The sequence below is a fragment of the Anomaloglossus baeobatrachus genome, chromosome 8, assembly GCF_048569485.1.
Source record: "Anomaloglossus baeobatrachus isolate aAnoBae1 chromosome 8, aAnoBae1.hap1, whole genome shotgun sequence".
Classification (NCBI taxonomy): domain Eukaryota; kingdom Metazoa; phylum Chordata; class Amphibia; order Anura; family Aromobatidae; genus Anomaloglossus; species Anomaloglossus baeobatrachus.
Window position 1 is genome coordinate 236,669,585 of NC_134360.1, and position 19,032 is coordinate 236,688,616.

A 19,032-nucleotide genomic window follows, 5' to 3' on the forward strand; every position below is an offset into this window, starting at 1 on the left:
CTTATCAGTCTTACACCAAAAACTATCCACAGATCTGCACTGACTTACATCTCCTGTTTGGTCTCTATCTATCACCCTACCTGTCCTCTCCATTCCACTCATGACCTGAGACTAACATCCTCTATGCCACAGGTTACAAACAGTCATGTGGTTTCTGGCCATAGAAAGTCACAGTATTTGGTTGCCCAGAATGTTCCCTGACTTTCCATTGTTCCTGCTGTCACTATTCATTGGTATAGGTAGTTTTCCTGCTGGATTCATCTCTTTCCCTTTTGTACCCAGCAGGAGCTTGACTTCCACCCAGCGGTTGATTATGTTCCCTCGGTGTTTCAATACCACTTCCTTCCTTGGACTGGTGCTGGTGATATTTTCAGTTCCTTCAAGCCAAGGTTGCAAGCAGGTGGCTTGTACTCCTCTGTGGTATTGTTACTGAAACCTCTACTGAAACACGATGTGGCGCCCCCACTCACCGCCGGCTATCCTTAGCCTGCCCTAATTCACCCTATCGGCAGGTATGAAAGGTACTCAGAAACTAATAAAGTGCAAAAGTGCGGATAGCCAATGAGGTATAAAAAGAGGATCATGTAAATCAATTTGCCTTATACCCAAATTACCTCATATTCAGAAGTAAATGAGGTAGGTATAGCTTTATTACTTTTTTAGAGGTTAGGCGAGGATGCGCCAAAAAAATGGAGGGGACCTTAATAACTGTCTCCTAACCTGCCGATAGGGTGAATTAGGGCAGGCTAAGGATAGCCGGCGGTGAGTGGGGGCGCCAACCGTGTCTTTAGGGTGCCAACCCCCGCGTGAGGTAGTGGACAGTAGGGAGGTTTATATTTAGGGGTTTTTTATCCTTTACCCTCCTCCCTTCTCCACCTGTGCACTTTAGGTTCTATAGTGTGTATTTTTGATGTTTTTAAGCCTATTAATAAAATGATGTTTTAAGGGTTTATAGATATAATTGAAACCTCTCCTGACCTTCTACCTGAGTCATCTGTAGATAAGTAGTTCATGCATTTTCCCCTGTGTGTCCTCCTTGTGTCTTCTATAGTGTTTAATGGAGTTGACAAAGTGCTCATCCCACTCATTCACTATTTAGGGCCCAGCATTAGGGATACCTAGGGTCAGGTATCCATCTCAACGCATGGGTTTGAAACCTATTTAAGGGTGGTGAGGGACCCCAGGGACCAGCAGTAGTCTTGGTCAGGGGTCACCATCTTCCCTCTCCCTAGATACAGGGTTTCCCTTCCCTTTTGTCGTGTGCTTGGTACTTTCCTGGACCTAATGTGAACCTCCCATCTCCAGGATGTATCTTGTGCTTCACCAGTTTTCTGGAATGCACTACCCCAGACAATCCAATTATTTCCCAGTATTCACAATTTGAAGCATGCCTTAAAACCACATTTCTATAGACTGGCTTATCACCTCTCTTCACTAATTTTACAAACTATCCCGTGTTCTTTTCCATGCATTCAGTAGCTCTTTGTACTTCTACCATACTGGCTGGTGATGGGCTCATGCAGCATTATCCCAATACCCTATTTATTATACACATTAGACCAAGAGCACTTTATTTTTATTGTTTGTGTCCCCTTATTTCTTAACAGATTGTATCTTGCGGGCAGCACCCTCACTCCTCTTGGAATGTGTTGGACTATAAAGTCTTATCTTGTTTGTACAAATTCCCTTAGAATTGAATTTTGTTACTATGTTTCACGTTCAGTTTGCACCTTGTTCAAAGCATCAAACATAAAAAGGAAACAGTTTTATAAACATTCTACAATCTCCATGGTAACAGACTACAAACATTCCGTGAGTAGTCTGATGCTGCAGCCGTTCTCTCTTCCATCTGACCCCTATTACTGAAGTTCTGGAAAGACAGAAGGAAGAATGGCGGCAGGATCAGGCTACACTTGGGTCCGTTCAGTGCCGGTTACTTTGGAGACACATAAATCTGCACGGCAGCTGTAGACACAAAACGGTGAACAATGTTTACATGAAGACTATTTGCCAAGTTACTTTTTTACCTATTTTAGATACATTAAAGTAATAAAATAAATAGTTGTTCTTATCTTGCAACAAAAAAACAAACAAACACAGATTGGATGGTGGGTGGAATCTCCAGGTACCATATCGGCTTCCAGTGACCCCCAACCCCTGCCTCTGTGCACAGTCCTGACAAGACCTCAATTTATCACTGTAATAGATAGAGATGTTCAGTGTATTTAGATAGACCTGATACAACACCTCATTCTTCAAGACATTTCAACACCTCCTTGGGAATCTGAAGACAACACAGACGCCTAGACGGAGGAGCCAGATGTTCAGGGGCAGGAGATCGACTTACTAGCAACAATAATAACTTATAATTGCGCTCTCACAAATTCATGTATCCGTGTAATATGATATTACGAGTTATTATAAGTCTCCGTCAGGAAAGCCATGCTCAGGGTTTGTGGAAATACAGTTTCATCATATTGTAATAAAAGTCCTGAAACCTCCGAATTTCTAGATCTCTGCTTACTGTAAGTGAATGAGATCATTTTTATATGTATGTAGAGGCTGAAAACCCGTGCGGAACTAAAATGGTTCACAGCTGAGAGTTTGGTACAGATGTATCCAGCCGGGGGCGCACTGCCAAAGGCGACAGACCATACGGCCACTATGGTGCTTGTGAGAGGGGGGTGCCCAGTGCCAGTGACATCACCGGGCCCCCCATCTGCCTGGCATCTCACTTTTAACTGTATTGGCAGTGTGCATTATACTATATGAAGGTCTATAGGGGTGCATTATACTATATGAAGGACTTTAGAAGTGCATTATGCTATATGAAGTACTATGGGCCGTACATTAAATTTTATCAAGGATGCAGTATACTATATAGAGGACTATGGGATGCATTATACTATATGAAGGACTATGGACTGTGCATTAAACTATATCAAAGATGCATTATACTATATACAGGACTGTAGGGGGCATTACACTATACGGAGGACTATTGGGGGTGCATTATAATATATGTGGAGAGCTATGGGGGTGCATTATAATATACGGTAATTTATGGAGGACTATGGGAGGTACATTATACTATATGGAAGACTATGGGGGTACATTATAATATATGGAGGACTATAGGAGGTGCATTATAATATATGTGGACAACTATGGGGGTGCATTATCATATAATACATGGAGGACTATGGGAGGTGCATTATAATATATGGAGGACTATGGGGGGTGCATTATACTATATGGAGGACTATGGGGAGTGCATTATACTATATGGAGGATTAAGAGAGATCATTATACTATATGGGGGACTAACAAGGGTGCATTATACTATATGGAAGACTATGGAGGGTGCATTATACCATATAGAGGACTATGGGATGTATTATACTATATAGAGGACTATTGAAGGTGCATTATAATATATGTGAAGAACTATGGGGGTGCATTATAATATATTGAGGACTATGGGAGGGTGCATTATAAGATAGGAGTACTATGGGGGTGCATTATATTATATGGAGGACTAAAGGGGTACGTTATACTATATGGTGGACTAATGGGGTGTATTATACTATATGGAGGACTAATGGGGGTGCATTATACTATATGGAGGACTAAGGGGGCAGTATAATACTTTATGGAGGACTATGGAGGGTGCATAATACTAAGGAGGTGCATTATACTATATGGAAGACTAAGGGGGTGCATTATACTATATGGAGGACTAAGGGGGTGCATTATACTATATGGAAGACTAAGGGGGTGCATTATACTATATGGAGGACTATGGGGGTTGCATTATACTATATGGAAGACTAAGGGGGTGCATTACACTATATGGAGGACTAACGGGGTACATAATACTATATGGAGAGCTAAGGGAGGCCAATCATACTATACAGAAGACTATATGAAGCAATGATAATATTTGGAGGGCTATGTAGAGATGGATCCCTTTAAACTCACCTAATCTTACTAATCTTTCCTGCACACCAAGCGCACCAGCCCAATCCACTGCCATCATTGTGCCACCTGTACTGGGACACTGAGGTCTTGAAATTCTGCACCTCTAAAAATTCTGTGCCTAGTGTAACTGCCCCTGTGCCCCCACTCCACACTGCACCATTGTTACAATATAATTCTTGTAAAAATTGTCATAAAATCTCAGCTGCAGACGTCATCTATGGTAAAACCACTGGTGTATTTTTGAAGCTCTTTAGTGCCCGTCTAATAGATGGGGGGGATACTTTGGTTTTCTCCCTAATGTATTTTAAGCTGCAATACCAGACACAACCATCAATAAGAGTGGCGCTGTTCCTGGAAAAAAACACATCTCTTTTCTCTAACGAAAATGCAGAGTTTTACATCCGCATCGATCTCCAAGCCATGAAAACTCCAGATAATGCTGAATGAAAATAAATAGTGCAAAAATTAATTTCCGGAGTTGCACATCAGCGGTGAGATAGAAATGTTCCATTATGACTTTATATTACCTTCTGCATTCACTGCTAATGGTTGGAATTGCTTATCCAGGACCACAAGGGAGCAGGTGGCATCAAAACCAAGACCACGAATCCGACCGCTTCCTACTGACTGCGCGACTTTCTGCAACACAACAAGCAAGTGAATAATAACATTGTGATATTGTTATAACAAGACCTTTGTTATTATGTTCTGTTCCGCTATATAGTGCCAGTATATCTGCATATCGGACTACCTTCACTGTATACCTGATTCTCTTACTGTAGCTATGGTCCAGGCTGCAAATATATGTTGTTTTCACAATAAGAGAAGTTAGCTACTTCCTCCAAACTGATATAACCAATGAAATACGCTTCCCAGCAATGCAGTAAATGCAGGAACACGCTGGGATATGTAGTTATGCAATAGCTCCATTTTATACAGCGGGTGAAATAAGTATTGAACACGTCACCAATCCATGTAATTCACATAGGCAAAGAAATCAAACCATAGATGTCCATAAATGTAGTTATGTGTAATAATGAGAAATGGCACAGGAAAAAAGTATTGAACACGTGAAGAAAGAGAGGTGAAAGGTTATGGAAAGTCATGACAGCAGCTGACATCCATTAGTAATTAGAAAGCAGTTGGCATTAGATATGAAATAATATCATCTGGTTCAGCTGATGGCCTATAAAAAGGTGTCTGATTACCAAGTGTCACACAAGAAACATCTCTTGATGGGTAAAACCAGTGAGCTGTCTCAAGACCTTTTTTGTTGCACATACTGATGTCATTGGTTACAGTAGAATTTCTCAACTACTAAAAGGTTCCAGTCAGCGCTGTTTGGGCCATAAACCGGAAGTGGAGAACATATAATTTCACCATAAACCGGCCACCGCACGATTTCAGAGAGAGGAGTGAAAATGATTATCAGTAGAGTTTTACAAGAGCCAAGAATCACCTGTGGAGAACGTGGAATCAGCAGGTACAATTGTTTCAAAGAAAACAATAAGAAATGCACTCCCCTTCCATGGCCTGTATGCACGCTCACTACACAGACAGGGCTACAAGAGAAAAAGTATGGAAGGACTAGGGCTAGAGCCATACGAGCGTGATGTGACTCTCGGCTCTTGCTGTGCTGCGAGCGTGAACCAAGTGTCATGCCACTGTGATCTGATCCTGCAATCGGATCACAGCTACGGAGGAGAGGGAGGGATTAATCTCCCCATCTTCTCCATCATCAGCTGATGCAATTATTGCACTGCTCTCCGGTGTCATCCGAGTGCAGTCCGATGTTGAGTGAAAACAGATTGAATTCCACCTGCAGCATGCTGCAACTGTTTTCTCAGTCCGATTAGGGCTGAGAAAATAATCACAGATGGGAACGGACCCATAGAGTAACATGGGTCTGGGTGGAATGCAATTTCTTATCGCATTCCGCTCGGATTGTTTTACTCGCCGTGTGTCTTAGTCCTAAAGCTCAGAGTTCGGAGCCCACGGGACCTGCAGGACATGAAGAGTGTTTTTTTTGGAAGAATGGGCCAAAAACACACCTGAGCAATGGAGGCGACTAGTTTCTAGAAAACAGGAGGTGTCTTGAAGCTTCATCACCAACAAATTTTTGTATGAAGTATTAAATAGATTTCAGTAACGTGTTCAATACTTTTTCCCTGTGTTCTTTCTCATTATTACACATAATTTATGGACATCTATGGATTGATTTCTGATTGCCTGTGTGCTTTGGATGGGTTATTACCGGCATCTGGTGAGAAATTCATGTCAATAGCAGCTTTAGAAATATATTTACTTAGAAAATTGGTGACGCAATAAATATTTATTTCACCCGATTAGAAAAAAAATGTGTTATTTTAAGGCAAAGGCATCGAAGGACTGGCTGCCTCTTCAGACCTGAGCAGCGCGTGCCCCTATTATATATAAGGGGAAAACTTTTCTCCTTGCGGAGGCCTGACAAACCAATCTGGCTGCTAGTGAGGAGTCTTATAGCTGCAATGCTCCTCTGGGAAATATGCAAATTGTCTCTTCAGGGAGGAAGGAGACAAACTCTAGCGCCACCTATTGGCAGTAGCAATTCTAAAAGTAAAAAGTGGCCCTCTAACAAGCCTTTTTATATGACTTAGGCGGGCTTTACACGTTGCGACATCACAAGCCGATGCTGCGATGTCGCACGTGATAGTCCCCGCCCCCGTTGCAGGTACGATATCGTGTGATAGCTGGCGTAGCGAAAATTATCGCTACGCCAGCTTCACACGCACTCACCCGCCCTGCGACCGTCGCTCTGGCCGGCGACCCGCCTCCTTCCTAAGGGGGCGGGTCGTGCGGCGTCATAGCGACGTCACACGGCAGGCGGCCAATAGCGGCGGAGGGGCGGAGATGAGCAGGATGTAAACATCCCGCCCACCTCCGTCCTTCCGCATATCCTACGGAAGCCGCGGTGACGCCGGTAGGAGATGTTCCTCGCTCCTGCGGCTTCACACACAGCGATGTGTGCTGCTGCAGGAACGAGGAACAACATCGGACCGTCGCGTCAGCGTAATTATGGATTACGCCGACACTGCACCGATGATACGATTACGACGATTTTGCGCTCGTTAATCATATCATCTAGGCTTTACACACTACGATGTCGCATGCGATGCCGGATGTGCGTCACTTTCAATTTGACCCCACCGACATCGCACCTGCGATGTCGTAGTGTGCAAAGCCACCCTTAGGATATATGTCAGATCAGAACCTCAATTTGCAGACATGGTGTTTCAGGGTGATTGCCCCTCGTCAGTGCAAAGTATGAGATCTGATCTGGCTGTATGAGAATTTATAGTGGGGTTTAAAACATTTTCCCGTTAGACCCCACTATAGCTTTTCATACAGCCAGATCAGATCTCATACTTTGTACTGACGAGGGGCAATCACCCCAAAATACCGTGTCTGCAAATTGAGGGTCTGATCTGGCATAAATCCTAGGTAATATGAAAAGGCTGGTTAAAGGGCCAATTTTGACTTTTAGGATTGCTTCTGCCAATAGGTGGCGCTAGAGTTCGTCTCCTTCCTCCCTGAAGAGACAATGTGAATATTCCCCTATATTATGTGACACATGTAACGCTGGCCTCCTGTCCTGCTCATGGCTTAGTCCTGGGCTCTGGGCACATCTCATTAATGATTGAACAGAGTGATCGATGCAGCGAGCAGAGAGCTGACCGCTCTACCACCGACACCATGAATAATGCAAGAGCTGGAATTCCTAAAAGGAACAGAGACTTTTATTGTAAATATTCCCCCCTGAAAAGAGTTAATTGTACATTATTATATTTATAATTTAAAAATTATTATTATTATTATTTATTATAGCGGCACTTATTGAATGACACTTTACATGTGAAAATATTTTATAATAATATAAAACAATATAAAGTATAAATTTGTATAAACATAACACAATACTAAAAAAAACAATAAAAATAACTCTTAAAAGATACATTTTATTTCTATTTTTATGCATTTAATAATATAATATTTTTTATAATAAAATAAAACAAAATAAAGTAGAGATTCGATAGATATAACACAATACTAAAAAAAACCCAATAAAAATAACTTCTAAAAGATACATTTTATTTCTATTTTTATGCATTTCTAATATAATATTTTTTATAATAATATAAAACAAAATAAAGTAGAGATTCGATAGATATAACACAATACTAAAAAAAAACAATAAAAATAACTCTTAAAAGATACATTTTATTTCTATTTTTATGCATTTAATAATATAATATTTTTTATAATAAAATAAAACAAAATAAAGTAGAGATTCGATAGATATAACACAATGCTAAAAAAACCCCAATAAAAATAACTTCTAAAAGATACATTTTATTTCTATTTTTATGCATTTATAATATCATAATATTTTTTATAATAATATAAAAATATAGAGATTCGATAGATATAACACAATACTAAAAAAAAAACCCAATAAAAATAACTTCTAAAGGAAACATTTTATTTCTATTTTTATGCATTTATAATACAATAATATTTTTTATAATAATATAAAACAATATAAAGTAGAGATTCTATAGACAGAACACAATACTTAAAAAAAAAATAATAAATAAATAAAAAACAACATTTTTTTTTTAAAAACAAAAAAAGGAAAAAAACAGGACCAGACAACATTATAAGCCAAACTTATGACCCCCACCCCCAATATACCTGCAGCCCCCTAGTGGCTAAAAGAAGCATTGCATACAAAATATAAAACTGCAAAGATCAAGTACACGAGTGATGAATCCTGAGTAATTGCTCACCCAACAGTATGTAAAGATGAGGTGTAAAGTTAGAAAAACGTGGCTGCTTTCTTCCCAAAACATGGCCACACTTATCTGCAGGTTGTATCTGGTTTTACCATTTTACTTCAATACATCTGAGCTGTAATACCAATGACAACCTGTAGGTGCCGCTGTTTTATTTATTTATTTATTAATTAATTAATTTATTTATTTATTTTTTAATCCTACAATATTTGATTGTATTCAGTCATTTTATATTTTTAAGTCATTTTTCCTCTTTCCTATCATGCCATTATTTTTGACCGCTGTTCATCCTGATCTGCCTGATTCATGAATAGAATGATTTAAGTGAAGACTGACACTTGCATAAGGTAAATTTCTAAAATCATCCGTGTAAAGTTGCTTGATAATTTCTAGATGTTTTGTTAAGAAACCAAAGAGAATTGGAAATGGCCGCATATATCTCACGACTTCCCGCAGGCTCGGACACGCCGGATACGGAGCCTATGAGCGGAGCTGTCAATATGTTGAAATGCAGGAACCCAGTATAACCAGCAGGAACCAGCTAGGAAAACATTTCTTTCATGAATGAGGCCATTTTGGCCGACTGCTAGAAAACAATTACACTAATGAGGCCAATTATCTTGTTAACTCCCATCAAACCCATCTGAGTGACAAGTCCCCTGTATTATCTCATAAGTTCAAAGTAATCCCCCCCTAGAAAGTTACTGCAGTTTCTCAGGGGAAGTTGGACATTAATGGGGTCAGAGGGGAGAAGAGGTCAAATGGTGAAGATGATAGACGGAGAACGTGACAGGTCGCTTTAAATAAGAGACTGTCAAAAATACCCTAAATAAGGCAGATTACAGAGTATGGGAAATATAGCCATATGAATTAGGTTACAGAAACCTGGTGTCCAGGGGTGTAGGGGGTGCAGAGGTGGCTAATGCGGTGCCATGACTCAAATCCTGCCATGGATGGAGCCATATATACCAGGATGGGAACATGATTAAGCTATATACCAGGATGGAGACATGATTGGGACATATATCAGGATGAGGCTTTATACCAGGATGGGGACATGATGGGGGCCATACATAACAGGATGGGACATGATGAGGGCCATATATACCAGGATGGGGACATGATGAAGCTATATATACCAGGATGGGGATATAATGGGGCCATATATACCATCATGTGGCCATATATACCAGGATGGGGGCAATGATGGGGATATATACCAAAATGGGGATATGAAGGGGTTATATATACCAGGATGGGGACATCATGAAGCTATATATACGAGGATGGGGATATGATGTGGCCATATATACCATGATGTGGCCATATATACCAGGATGGGGCGATATACATCAGGATGGGGGCAATGATGGGGACATATATACCAAAATGGGGATATGATGGGTTCATATATACCAGGATTGGGACATGATGAAGCTATATATACCAGGATGGGGATATGATGGGGCCATATATACCAGGATGGGGCCATATATACCAGGATGGAGCAATGGGGACATACACCAGGATGGGCACATGATGGGGCCATATATACCAGGATGGGGACATATATACCAGGATGGAGCAATGGGGACATACACCAGGATGGGGACATGATGGGGCCATATATACCAGGATGGGGGACATATTTATCAGGAACTGGCCCAGGATTGGGGGACATTATTACACAATTAAGGGGATGTCTTTATAGGATTTCGAATGCTACAATAGCTCAAATAGCTCAAACTTTGCACTGGGGCCCATCGAACTCTACTTACGCCACTGCATTTGATTAAAGCCAGGAATTGCCTTATAGTCTAGCTGCCTCTAATTAATGGCACTAGAGATTGTTCTTCCTTCCGGAGGAGAGCTAATTTGCATATTTTTATTCATGGTGCATTGCTAAAGATTTACATGAAAAAATGGAAAAATTGATCATATCAGTAAAGGGTGAAGTAGCTAACTTCTCCTCCTTCCTGAACTTCCAAAAAATCTAACACATTTTTTTCAGTGTTAAAAAGTGTGTTTTTTTCTGTTACACGAGGGGTGACGCGGCGTCTACCTTGGTAACGGTGCAGCACGCTCTCCAGATGTCATTGGACGACTGCTCGTAATGGTCCGGCCGAGGGTCCCAGATATTCAGAGCTTCTTCCGCCTGGTCTACCACCACCCCGGACTGGTCCACCAACGCTGCACGGACGCCGGCTGTTCCCACATCCACGCCAACGTAGTACGAGGCCACTTCTGCTTTATTTTCCTTCTGCATTTTGAATTTGGCTAAAAATAGGTCAGATTAGGAAACAATCGGCGGTTATTTGGCAAGAAGTGAATCACCCAAAACATAAAATGACGAATTGAATCATTATTATAGAAAAGGAAGACGTTGACTAATGCGAGAAGGAACCGGGCGACAGCTCCACGTGCAAAGTAACGGGCATCAACTCAAGTGTTTGCAAAACTTTTTACAAAAGTTTCCACAAAGTTTTTATAAAGTTTTTCTTCTCATTTTGGAAGGTAAAAACTAAATATTTAATGAAAAGTTTTCCACTTTAAATAATAAAATAATTAACTTATAATCTTTTAGGGAGTCGCCTTTCTTGCAGTCAGATGCCCTTATTCCATTGGTTTCCATTTATATAGTAGATGATTTATATTTACTGGAAAATTTACTGGGAATCTGTCAGGACAACTTACTAATAACACAATCGGTACGTCAGTATAAGGCTAGTACAACAATAATGATTCCTCTGTGTGGTGATCCGATATGTAGGAGAAATCAAGCTTGGAAGCCTCGTACAAGAGCATTGAGGGCGTGTCCATAACCGCAGAGTGCACGGACACGCCCACAATGCACTGACAGGTTAATTTGCATGTGTATTCAAAGCTTAAAGTGCACTAATCACCAGGATTTTCCTATATAACCTAAAGCCAGTGCTATACTGGCGCTGTCAGGCTGATTCTATACATACCTTTAGTGGTCAGCTCGGATGTATAGGTTTTGAAACACAAGCAAGTAAAGTTTGTAAAATGAGCAGCTTTTTGAATGACAGTAGCTGCCGATCAGCTGATAGCTGGGGTGGGGTTGGATAGTGATTCCCGACCCCCGGCCTGTCCATCCTCCCCCTGTTATTTATACTTATTCTATAATAGAATCATTTTACTAAGTGACTAGAAGGACCTGTGCTGATATCATACCCATGTGACCAGAAGGGGCGAGGCATCAGCTAACAGAAAAATGTTGCTTCCTGGTATCAGCTATGTTGGCTGAGACCCCGCCCCTTCTGGTCACATGGGTATGACATCAGCACAGGTCCTTCTAGTCACTTAGTAAAATGATTCTATAATAAAATTAGCATAAATAACAAGGGGAGGATGGACAGGCAGGGGGCAGGAATCACTAGGAATACCCACCCCAGCTATCAGGTGATCGGCAGCTGCTGCCAATCAAAAAGCTACTCATTTTACAAAATTTACTTGCTTGTGTTTCAAAACCTATACATCCAAGCTCATAACTACAGGTATGTAAAGAATCAGCCTGATAGTGCCAGTATAGCACTGGCTTTAGATTATATAGGAAAATCCTGGTGATTGGTGCACTTTAATATCTCAGGGCCGGCACATCACATCACTATGATTGTTATTCTTGTGATATCACCAATACAAATATCCTAATAGTTTCAGTAGTAAATTTATTTGGACAGATTCCCTTTAAGGACACATGCAGAGGATTGTGCTCAATGAGGACTTTAGCCGTGACGTCAGCCACAATACAAATTTCGCAACAGTTTCCTTCCAATTGTGTAAATGTGTCAGTCTTCAGTTTTGCTGATGTCTTATTTCATATTTATTTCTATTGCAGGGCCCTTTTGGGATATATTGTATTTAAGTGTGTTTCTGAGTTTTTTGTCCTTTTTTTCAGCATTTTTGTGGTTAACTTTGAGTATAGGGTTTGGAAATCCACAAATTGGATTAGATAACAGAGGGGGTCCTATAGCAAAGATCAAAATGGTCCAGGTACAGTATACCAGGTGCGGTGTTTTACCACTTGCCTAAGGTCAATATCCACCATCCATCTTTGCTAACAATCCTCTAGTAAAGGGATTGACACAAGCAGGGATGGGCGCCCTCGTTACAATGGCCTTTGTTCCAACCATAGAGTCTGCCTTTATGGTGTAGGGGCTAAAGCAGGAGAGTAAAACTTCATATATACCAGTGAAATATCGGTCACTGATACTTATCTTCAGTAAGATGGTTTGAGAATTCATATAGCAAAGGGTTAGGGTTAGGCTGAGGCCACACGGGGATTTGTGCGAGTCCTTGCATGACACTCGGCTCACGCTCACAGCACAGCAGGAGCCGAGTGTCATGCGACTGTGGTCCGATCGTGCGATCAGACCACAGCTGCAGAGGGGAGGGTCGGCGTTGCAGAGGGGAGGGCCAGCGCTGTGGAGGAGAGGGCCTGCGCTGCGGAGGGGAGGGCCAGCGCTGCGGAAGAGAGAGCCTGCGCTGCATAGGGGAGGGTCGGCGTTGCGGATGGGAGGGCCGGCGCTGCGGAGGGGAGGGCCAGCGCTGTGGAGGGGATGGCCGGCACTGCGGAAGAGAGAGCCTGCGCTGGGAAAGGTCGGTGTTGTGGAGGAGAGGGCCAGCGCTGCGAAGGGGAGGGCCAGTGCTGCGGCTGGGAGGGCCAGCGCTGTGATGGGGAGGGCCAGCGCTGCGGAGGGGAGGGCCAGCTCTGCGGAGGGGAGGGCCAGCGCTGTGGAGGGGACGGCCAGCGCTGTGGAGGGGAGGGCCAGCGCTGCGGAGGGGAGGGCCGATGCTGCGGAGGGGAGGACCAGGGCTGCGGAGGGGAGGGCCTGCGCTGCGGAGGAGAGGGAGAGATGTATCTCCCTATTTGCTCCGTTGCCGGCTGATACGAGAATCGCACTGCACTCGCATTACACCAGTGTAAAGCAAGAGCAATGCAATGTTTCTCTGGACCCATAGACTTGTATGGGTGCGAGAGAAACAAGCTCGCATTGCACTACTTTCCCGGTCTGATTAGGGCTGAGAAAATAATCGCTCATGGGAGCGGCCCCACAGAGTAACATTGGTACGAGTGGAATGCGATTTTTTTATTGCATTCAACTCGCACCAATTCTCTCGCCGTGTGTCCTAAACCTTAAGGTTAGTGTTAGAATTAGGCTATGTGCCCACGCTGCGGAAAATGCGCGGATTTTGCCGCGGATTTCTCGCGGAAAAGCCGCGGATTTCCCGAAAATCTGCAGCTCAGGCACTTCCCAGCCATTTCTATGGCATTTTGGAAATGCTGTGCCCACGCTGCGGATTTTTCCGCAGCGGATCTCGTGCAGATTTTGATCCGGAAAAATCTGCAACATGTCAATTATTGTTGCGGATTTTCATCCGGATTTTGGCTTTAAAATTGGGAGAAAAAAAAAAATCCGCACCAAAATCCGCATCAAATCCGCGGCAATTCTGCGGTAAATCCGCGGCAAATCCGCACCTTTGAAAAGGTGCGGATTTTGCGGGAAAGCTGCGGATTTTGATGCAGAAAAATCCGCAGCTACATTCTCCCGTGGACACATAGCCTTAGGGAGCTGCACAAACCAGGGCGGGGTGCACTCACTCCAATAGCCTGATAGCAGCCTATAGTTTGCATCTATGATATTGGGGCTGGGGCAGGCAGGAGGCTTGGTTAGATGGGATTGGGATTTCTTCCAGACATTTCTTCTATTCTTAATACTCCAGATTTATTATACGTAATATTATTGGTCAAACATATTAAATGTGTACACAGCATTAGGGCTGAGTGGTGGGGGATGGGGCAGCTTTTAAGCACATCCATCACATCGTCCTGGAGCGAGCGTGCATTGGAGATTTGGCGCTGGTAGGACATCTGCTTTTATTTTTTCCCCTCCCCAGATACCGGGCAATGAAGGCAATTTATAAAGTAAAATCAATTTGGAAATGTTCTCTCTCTCCATCGTCTACGGTTTGATTGAAAGCGAGAGGAGAGCAGGCCAGTGGCTGACTCCAAAACAAGCCTCGCTGACCTCCATTTACAGAGGCTCTCGGTATAATGAATCTTAATTAAGATTGGGCTGTCATCCTTCTCCGAGCCGCAACTTTGTAAAATGTAACATTGAAATAAACTACAAGGGAATATTAATCATTTCTCCGTCCGCGTCTCCTGCAAGTTAAGTGCATTCTGGGCTACAGAGGTTGTTTAAAGGACAACGGCGGCGGAACAAGAGCGCGTCTGCATGCAAAATACAGTCTGACACCATGGAGATGCGGTCACCGCGGATCACTGCGCTATCAGAGTGATTGCTTTATCTCTTCCATCTGTCCTTGCGCTAATTCATAACATTTGTCCCGCCGGCTCCTGGGCCACGTCTATGGGAACCGGCGCAGTAGATTATCCGCACTTGACATGAACCTATTACTTCCAATTATGTCAACAATGGAAACGGGAATTATTATCTGTTATTCTTCTTCCGGGGACAATCGATAATTCCAGAGATGAAATCCATCAAGTCAGAGCAAATCACTTTGTTGGTCTACTGAAATGTCTTCGCTAGTCTGTGATCACATCTGCTCAAGAAGAGAGGAAGGAAGGATGGGAGGAAGGATGGAAGGGAGGGAAGGATGGAAGGGAGGGAGGGAAGGAAGGATGGGAGGAAGGGGAGGAAGGGAAGGATGGAAGGGAAGGAAGGAAGGAAGGAAGGGAAGGATGGAAGGGAAGGATGGAAGGGAGGAAGGAAGGGAGGAAGGAAGGGAAGGAAGGGAGGGAGGAAGAAAGGAAAGAAGGCAAGGAAGGGAGGAAGGGAAGGAAGAGAGGGGAGGAAGGGAGGAATGGAAGGAAGGGAGGACGGAAGTAAAGAGGGAAGGAAGGAAGGGAAGAATGGAAGGGAGGAAGGAAGGGAAGGAAGGAAGGGAGAAAGGAAGGAAGGGAAGGAAGGGAGGAAAAAGGGAAGGAAGGAAAGGAAGGGAGGGAGGAAGGAGGGAAGGAAGAGAGGGGAGGAAGGAAGGGAAGGATGGAAGGAAGGGAGGACGGAAGTAAAGAGGGAAGGAAGGGAGGGGAGGAAGGAAGGAAGGGAAGGATGTAAGGAAGGGAGGAAGGAAGGAAGGAAGGGAGGAAGGAAGGAAAGAGGGAAGGATGGGAGGGAGGGGAGGAAGGAAGGGAAGGATGGAAGGAAGTAAAGAGGGAAGGAAGTAAGGGAGGAAGGAGGGAAGGGAGGAAGGAAGGAAGGAAAGAGGGAAGGATGGGAGGGAGGGGAGGAAGGAAGGGAAGGATGGAAGGAAGGGAGGAAGGGAAGGATGGAAGGAAGGGAGGAAGGGAGGAAGGAAGGGAAGAGGGAAGGAAGGAAGGAAGGAAGGGAAGGATAGAAGGGAGAAAGAGAGGGGAGGAAGGAAGGAAAGAGGGAAGGAAGGAGAGGAAGGATGGAAGGGAGGAAGGAAGGAAAGAGGGAAGGAAGAGAAGTATGGAAGGGAGAAAGGGAAGGAAGGAAGGAAGGGAGGAAGAAAGGAAAGAGGGAAGGATAGGAGGGAGGGGAAGACGGAAGGAAGGGAGGAAGGAAAGAGGGAAGGAAGGAAGGAAGGGAGGAAGGGGAGAAAGGAAGGAAGGAACGGAAGGATGGAAGGGAGAAAGGGAGGGAAGGAAGGGAGGGAGGAAGGAAAGGAAGGAAGGAAAGAAAGAGGGAAGGAAGGAAAGAGAGGAAGGAAGGGAAGGATGAAAGGGTGGAAGGATGGGAAGGAAGGAAGGGAGGAAGGAAGGAAAGAGGGAAGGAAGGAAAAAAGGAAGGGAGGAAGAGGAGGAAGGAAGGAAAGGAAGGGTGGGAAGGAAGCAAGGAAGGAAGGGTGGAAGGTAGGAAAGAGGGAAGGAAGGGAGGAAGGAAGGAAAGAGGGAAGGAAGGAAGGGAGGAAGGGAGGAAAGAGGGAAGGAAGGGAGCAAGGAAGGGAAGGAAGGGAGGAAGGAAAGAAAGAGGGAAGGAAGGAGAGGAAGGAAGGGAAGGATGAAAGGGTGGAAGGATGGGAAGGAAGGGAGGAAGGGAGGGAAGGGAGGAAGGAAAAAGGGAAGGAAGGAAGGAAAAAGGGAAGGAAGGAAGAGGAGGAAGGAAGGAAGGGAAGGGTGGGAAGGAAGCAAGGAAGGAAGGGAGGAAGGTAGGAAAGAGGGAAGGAAGGGAGGAAGGAAGGAAAGAGGGAAAGGAGGAAGGGAGGAAATAGGGAAGGAAGGGAGCAAGGAAGGGAAGGAAGAGAGGAAGGAAAGAAAGAGGGAAGGAAGGAGAGGAAGGAAGGGAAGGATGAAAGGGTGGAAGGATGGGAAGGAAGGAAGGATGAAAGGGTGCAAGGTTGGGAAGGAAGGAAGGATGAAAGGGTGGAAGGATGGGAAGGAAGGGAGGAAGGAAAAAGGGAAGGAAGGAAGAGGAGGAAGGAAGGGAAGGGTGGGAAGGAAGCAAGGAAGGAAGGTAGGAAAGAAGGAAGGAAGGAAGGAAAGAGGGAAGGAAGGAAGGGAGGAAAAGGAGGAAGGAAGGAAAGTGGGAAGGAAGGGAAGGAAAGAAGGGAGGAAGGAAAGAGGGAAGGAAGGAAGGAAGGGAGGAAGGGGAGAAAGGAAGGAAGGAACGGAAGGATGGAAGGGAGAAAGGGAGGGAAGGAAGGGAGGGAGGAAGGAAAGGAAGGAAGGAAAGAAAGAGGGAAGGAAGGAAAGAGAGGAAGGAAGGGAAGGATGAAAGGGTGGAAGGATGGGAAGGAAGGAAGGGAGGAAGGAAGGAAAGAGGGAAGGAAGGAAAAAAGGAAGGGAGGAAGAGGAGGAAGGAAGGAAAGGAAGGGTGGGAAGGAAGCAAGGAAGGAAGGGTGGAAGGTAGGAAAGAGGGAAGGATCTGGCAGATATCAGCCCCAATTCATCATTTGCATTTTTTCAAGTCACTTTTCTGTTTTGATTTGTGTTTTTTACTGTTTTTTTTGCAACAAATTCATCAAAATGGCACACGCAATTTAGGAATTTTGGCCCCGATTCATCAGAAACCTGGCATAATTTTTTTGCATTTCTCCAGGGTGCACAAAATATTTGCAACTTTTTTCATTTTCACACCAGTTTTGCCAAACTGGGCGGCTCTGGGGCGAGACGGGGTCTAATTCATCACGAGCCGTGGGTTACCCCACTCCAGCTATGACTGCCCTTTGAATGAATCCGGCGCCTCTGACTCCTGCACCCCCTCATCATAGATAACATCAGTTTTGATGAATTGGGTCTTTGTGGGTTTTTTTTCTGGTTTTGCAACTTTTTAGTGGGGAAAGTTCTGGATTTCCCAAAATTTTGCAAAAAATGCACCAACATAATTCCAGGGGGGCGACTAGAATGGAGCTGCACCAAATATTGCAACTGCCAGCGTTCACACCAGACGCTGTTTATGCAGTGATTTCCAGAACTTTATTCTCCCAACGCCCCGCGGTCTGGACTCAACCTCGTGTTATCGAAGTCTGGAGAACAGACGTTTTTCTACTTCTCATGTACAAAACATCCCTTGAAAGAGTTCCAGTCATCCCAGTAATGAAAACTAAATATTGACTGGGACATTTTAAGAACCAGTCTTGGTCAATATTAAATCTGCACATGCCTAAGTAGGCGGCTGTCCAGCAAATACACAAAGCAGGTGAGACCGGCGCTCAGACAGAATGGTGGAGTATGGAGGAAGACAATGGTTTACACAAGGATCAGAGGTGGCGGGATGTTATACTAGTATTACTGGGCACCAGTCACTATGTTACTGCCAGAAAAATAAACTTGTTCAACTTGTTCCTGGCAGAGCGTGCTGGGACTTATAGTGACACAATAATCACAAGACAACTAAAGGGTTAAAACATAATAATATACACAGGATCAGTACAGGATAAGTAATGTATGTATACAGTGACCGTACTAGCAGAATATTGAGTGCAGCTCTAGAGTATAGTACAGTATGTAACTCAGGATAAGTAATGTAATGTATGTACACAGTGACTGCACCAGCAGAATAGTGAGTGCAGCTCTGGAGTATAATACAGGATGTAACTCAGGATCAGTACAGGAGAAGTAATGTAATGTATGTACACAGTGACTGTACCAGCAGAATAGTGAGTACAGCTCTGGGGTATAATACAGGATGTAAATCAGGATCAGTAATGTAATGTAAACATAAGAATATGCATTATGTTAGCAGTCGTCACTTTACTGCATTTGAGC

At 43.8% G+C, this 19,032-nt stretch overlaps 1 protein-coding gene across 3 annotated transcripts in view; it reads right to left on the reverse strand.

Moving 5' to 3' along the window:
• Positions 1–19,032, reverse strand: part of FGGY (FGGY carbohydrate kinase domain containing) — a 298,106-nt gene that overhangs the window by 270,914 nt on the left and 8,160 nt on the right. For all 3 annotated transcript variants that reach the window (XM_075320405.1, XM_075320406.1, XM_075320407.1), the window contains exons 2-3: positions 10,876–11,090; positions 4,509–4,620 (exon numbers count right to left, since the gene is read on the reverse strand). In XM_075320405.1, the coding sequence (XP_075176520.1) occupies positions 4,509–4,620; positions 10,876–11,079 (316 nt within the window). In that variant the 5' untranslated portion in view covers positions 11,080–11,090. The remainder of the gene's footprint in view (positions 1–4,508; positions 4,621–10,875; positions 11,091–19,032) is intronic.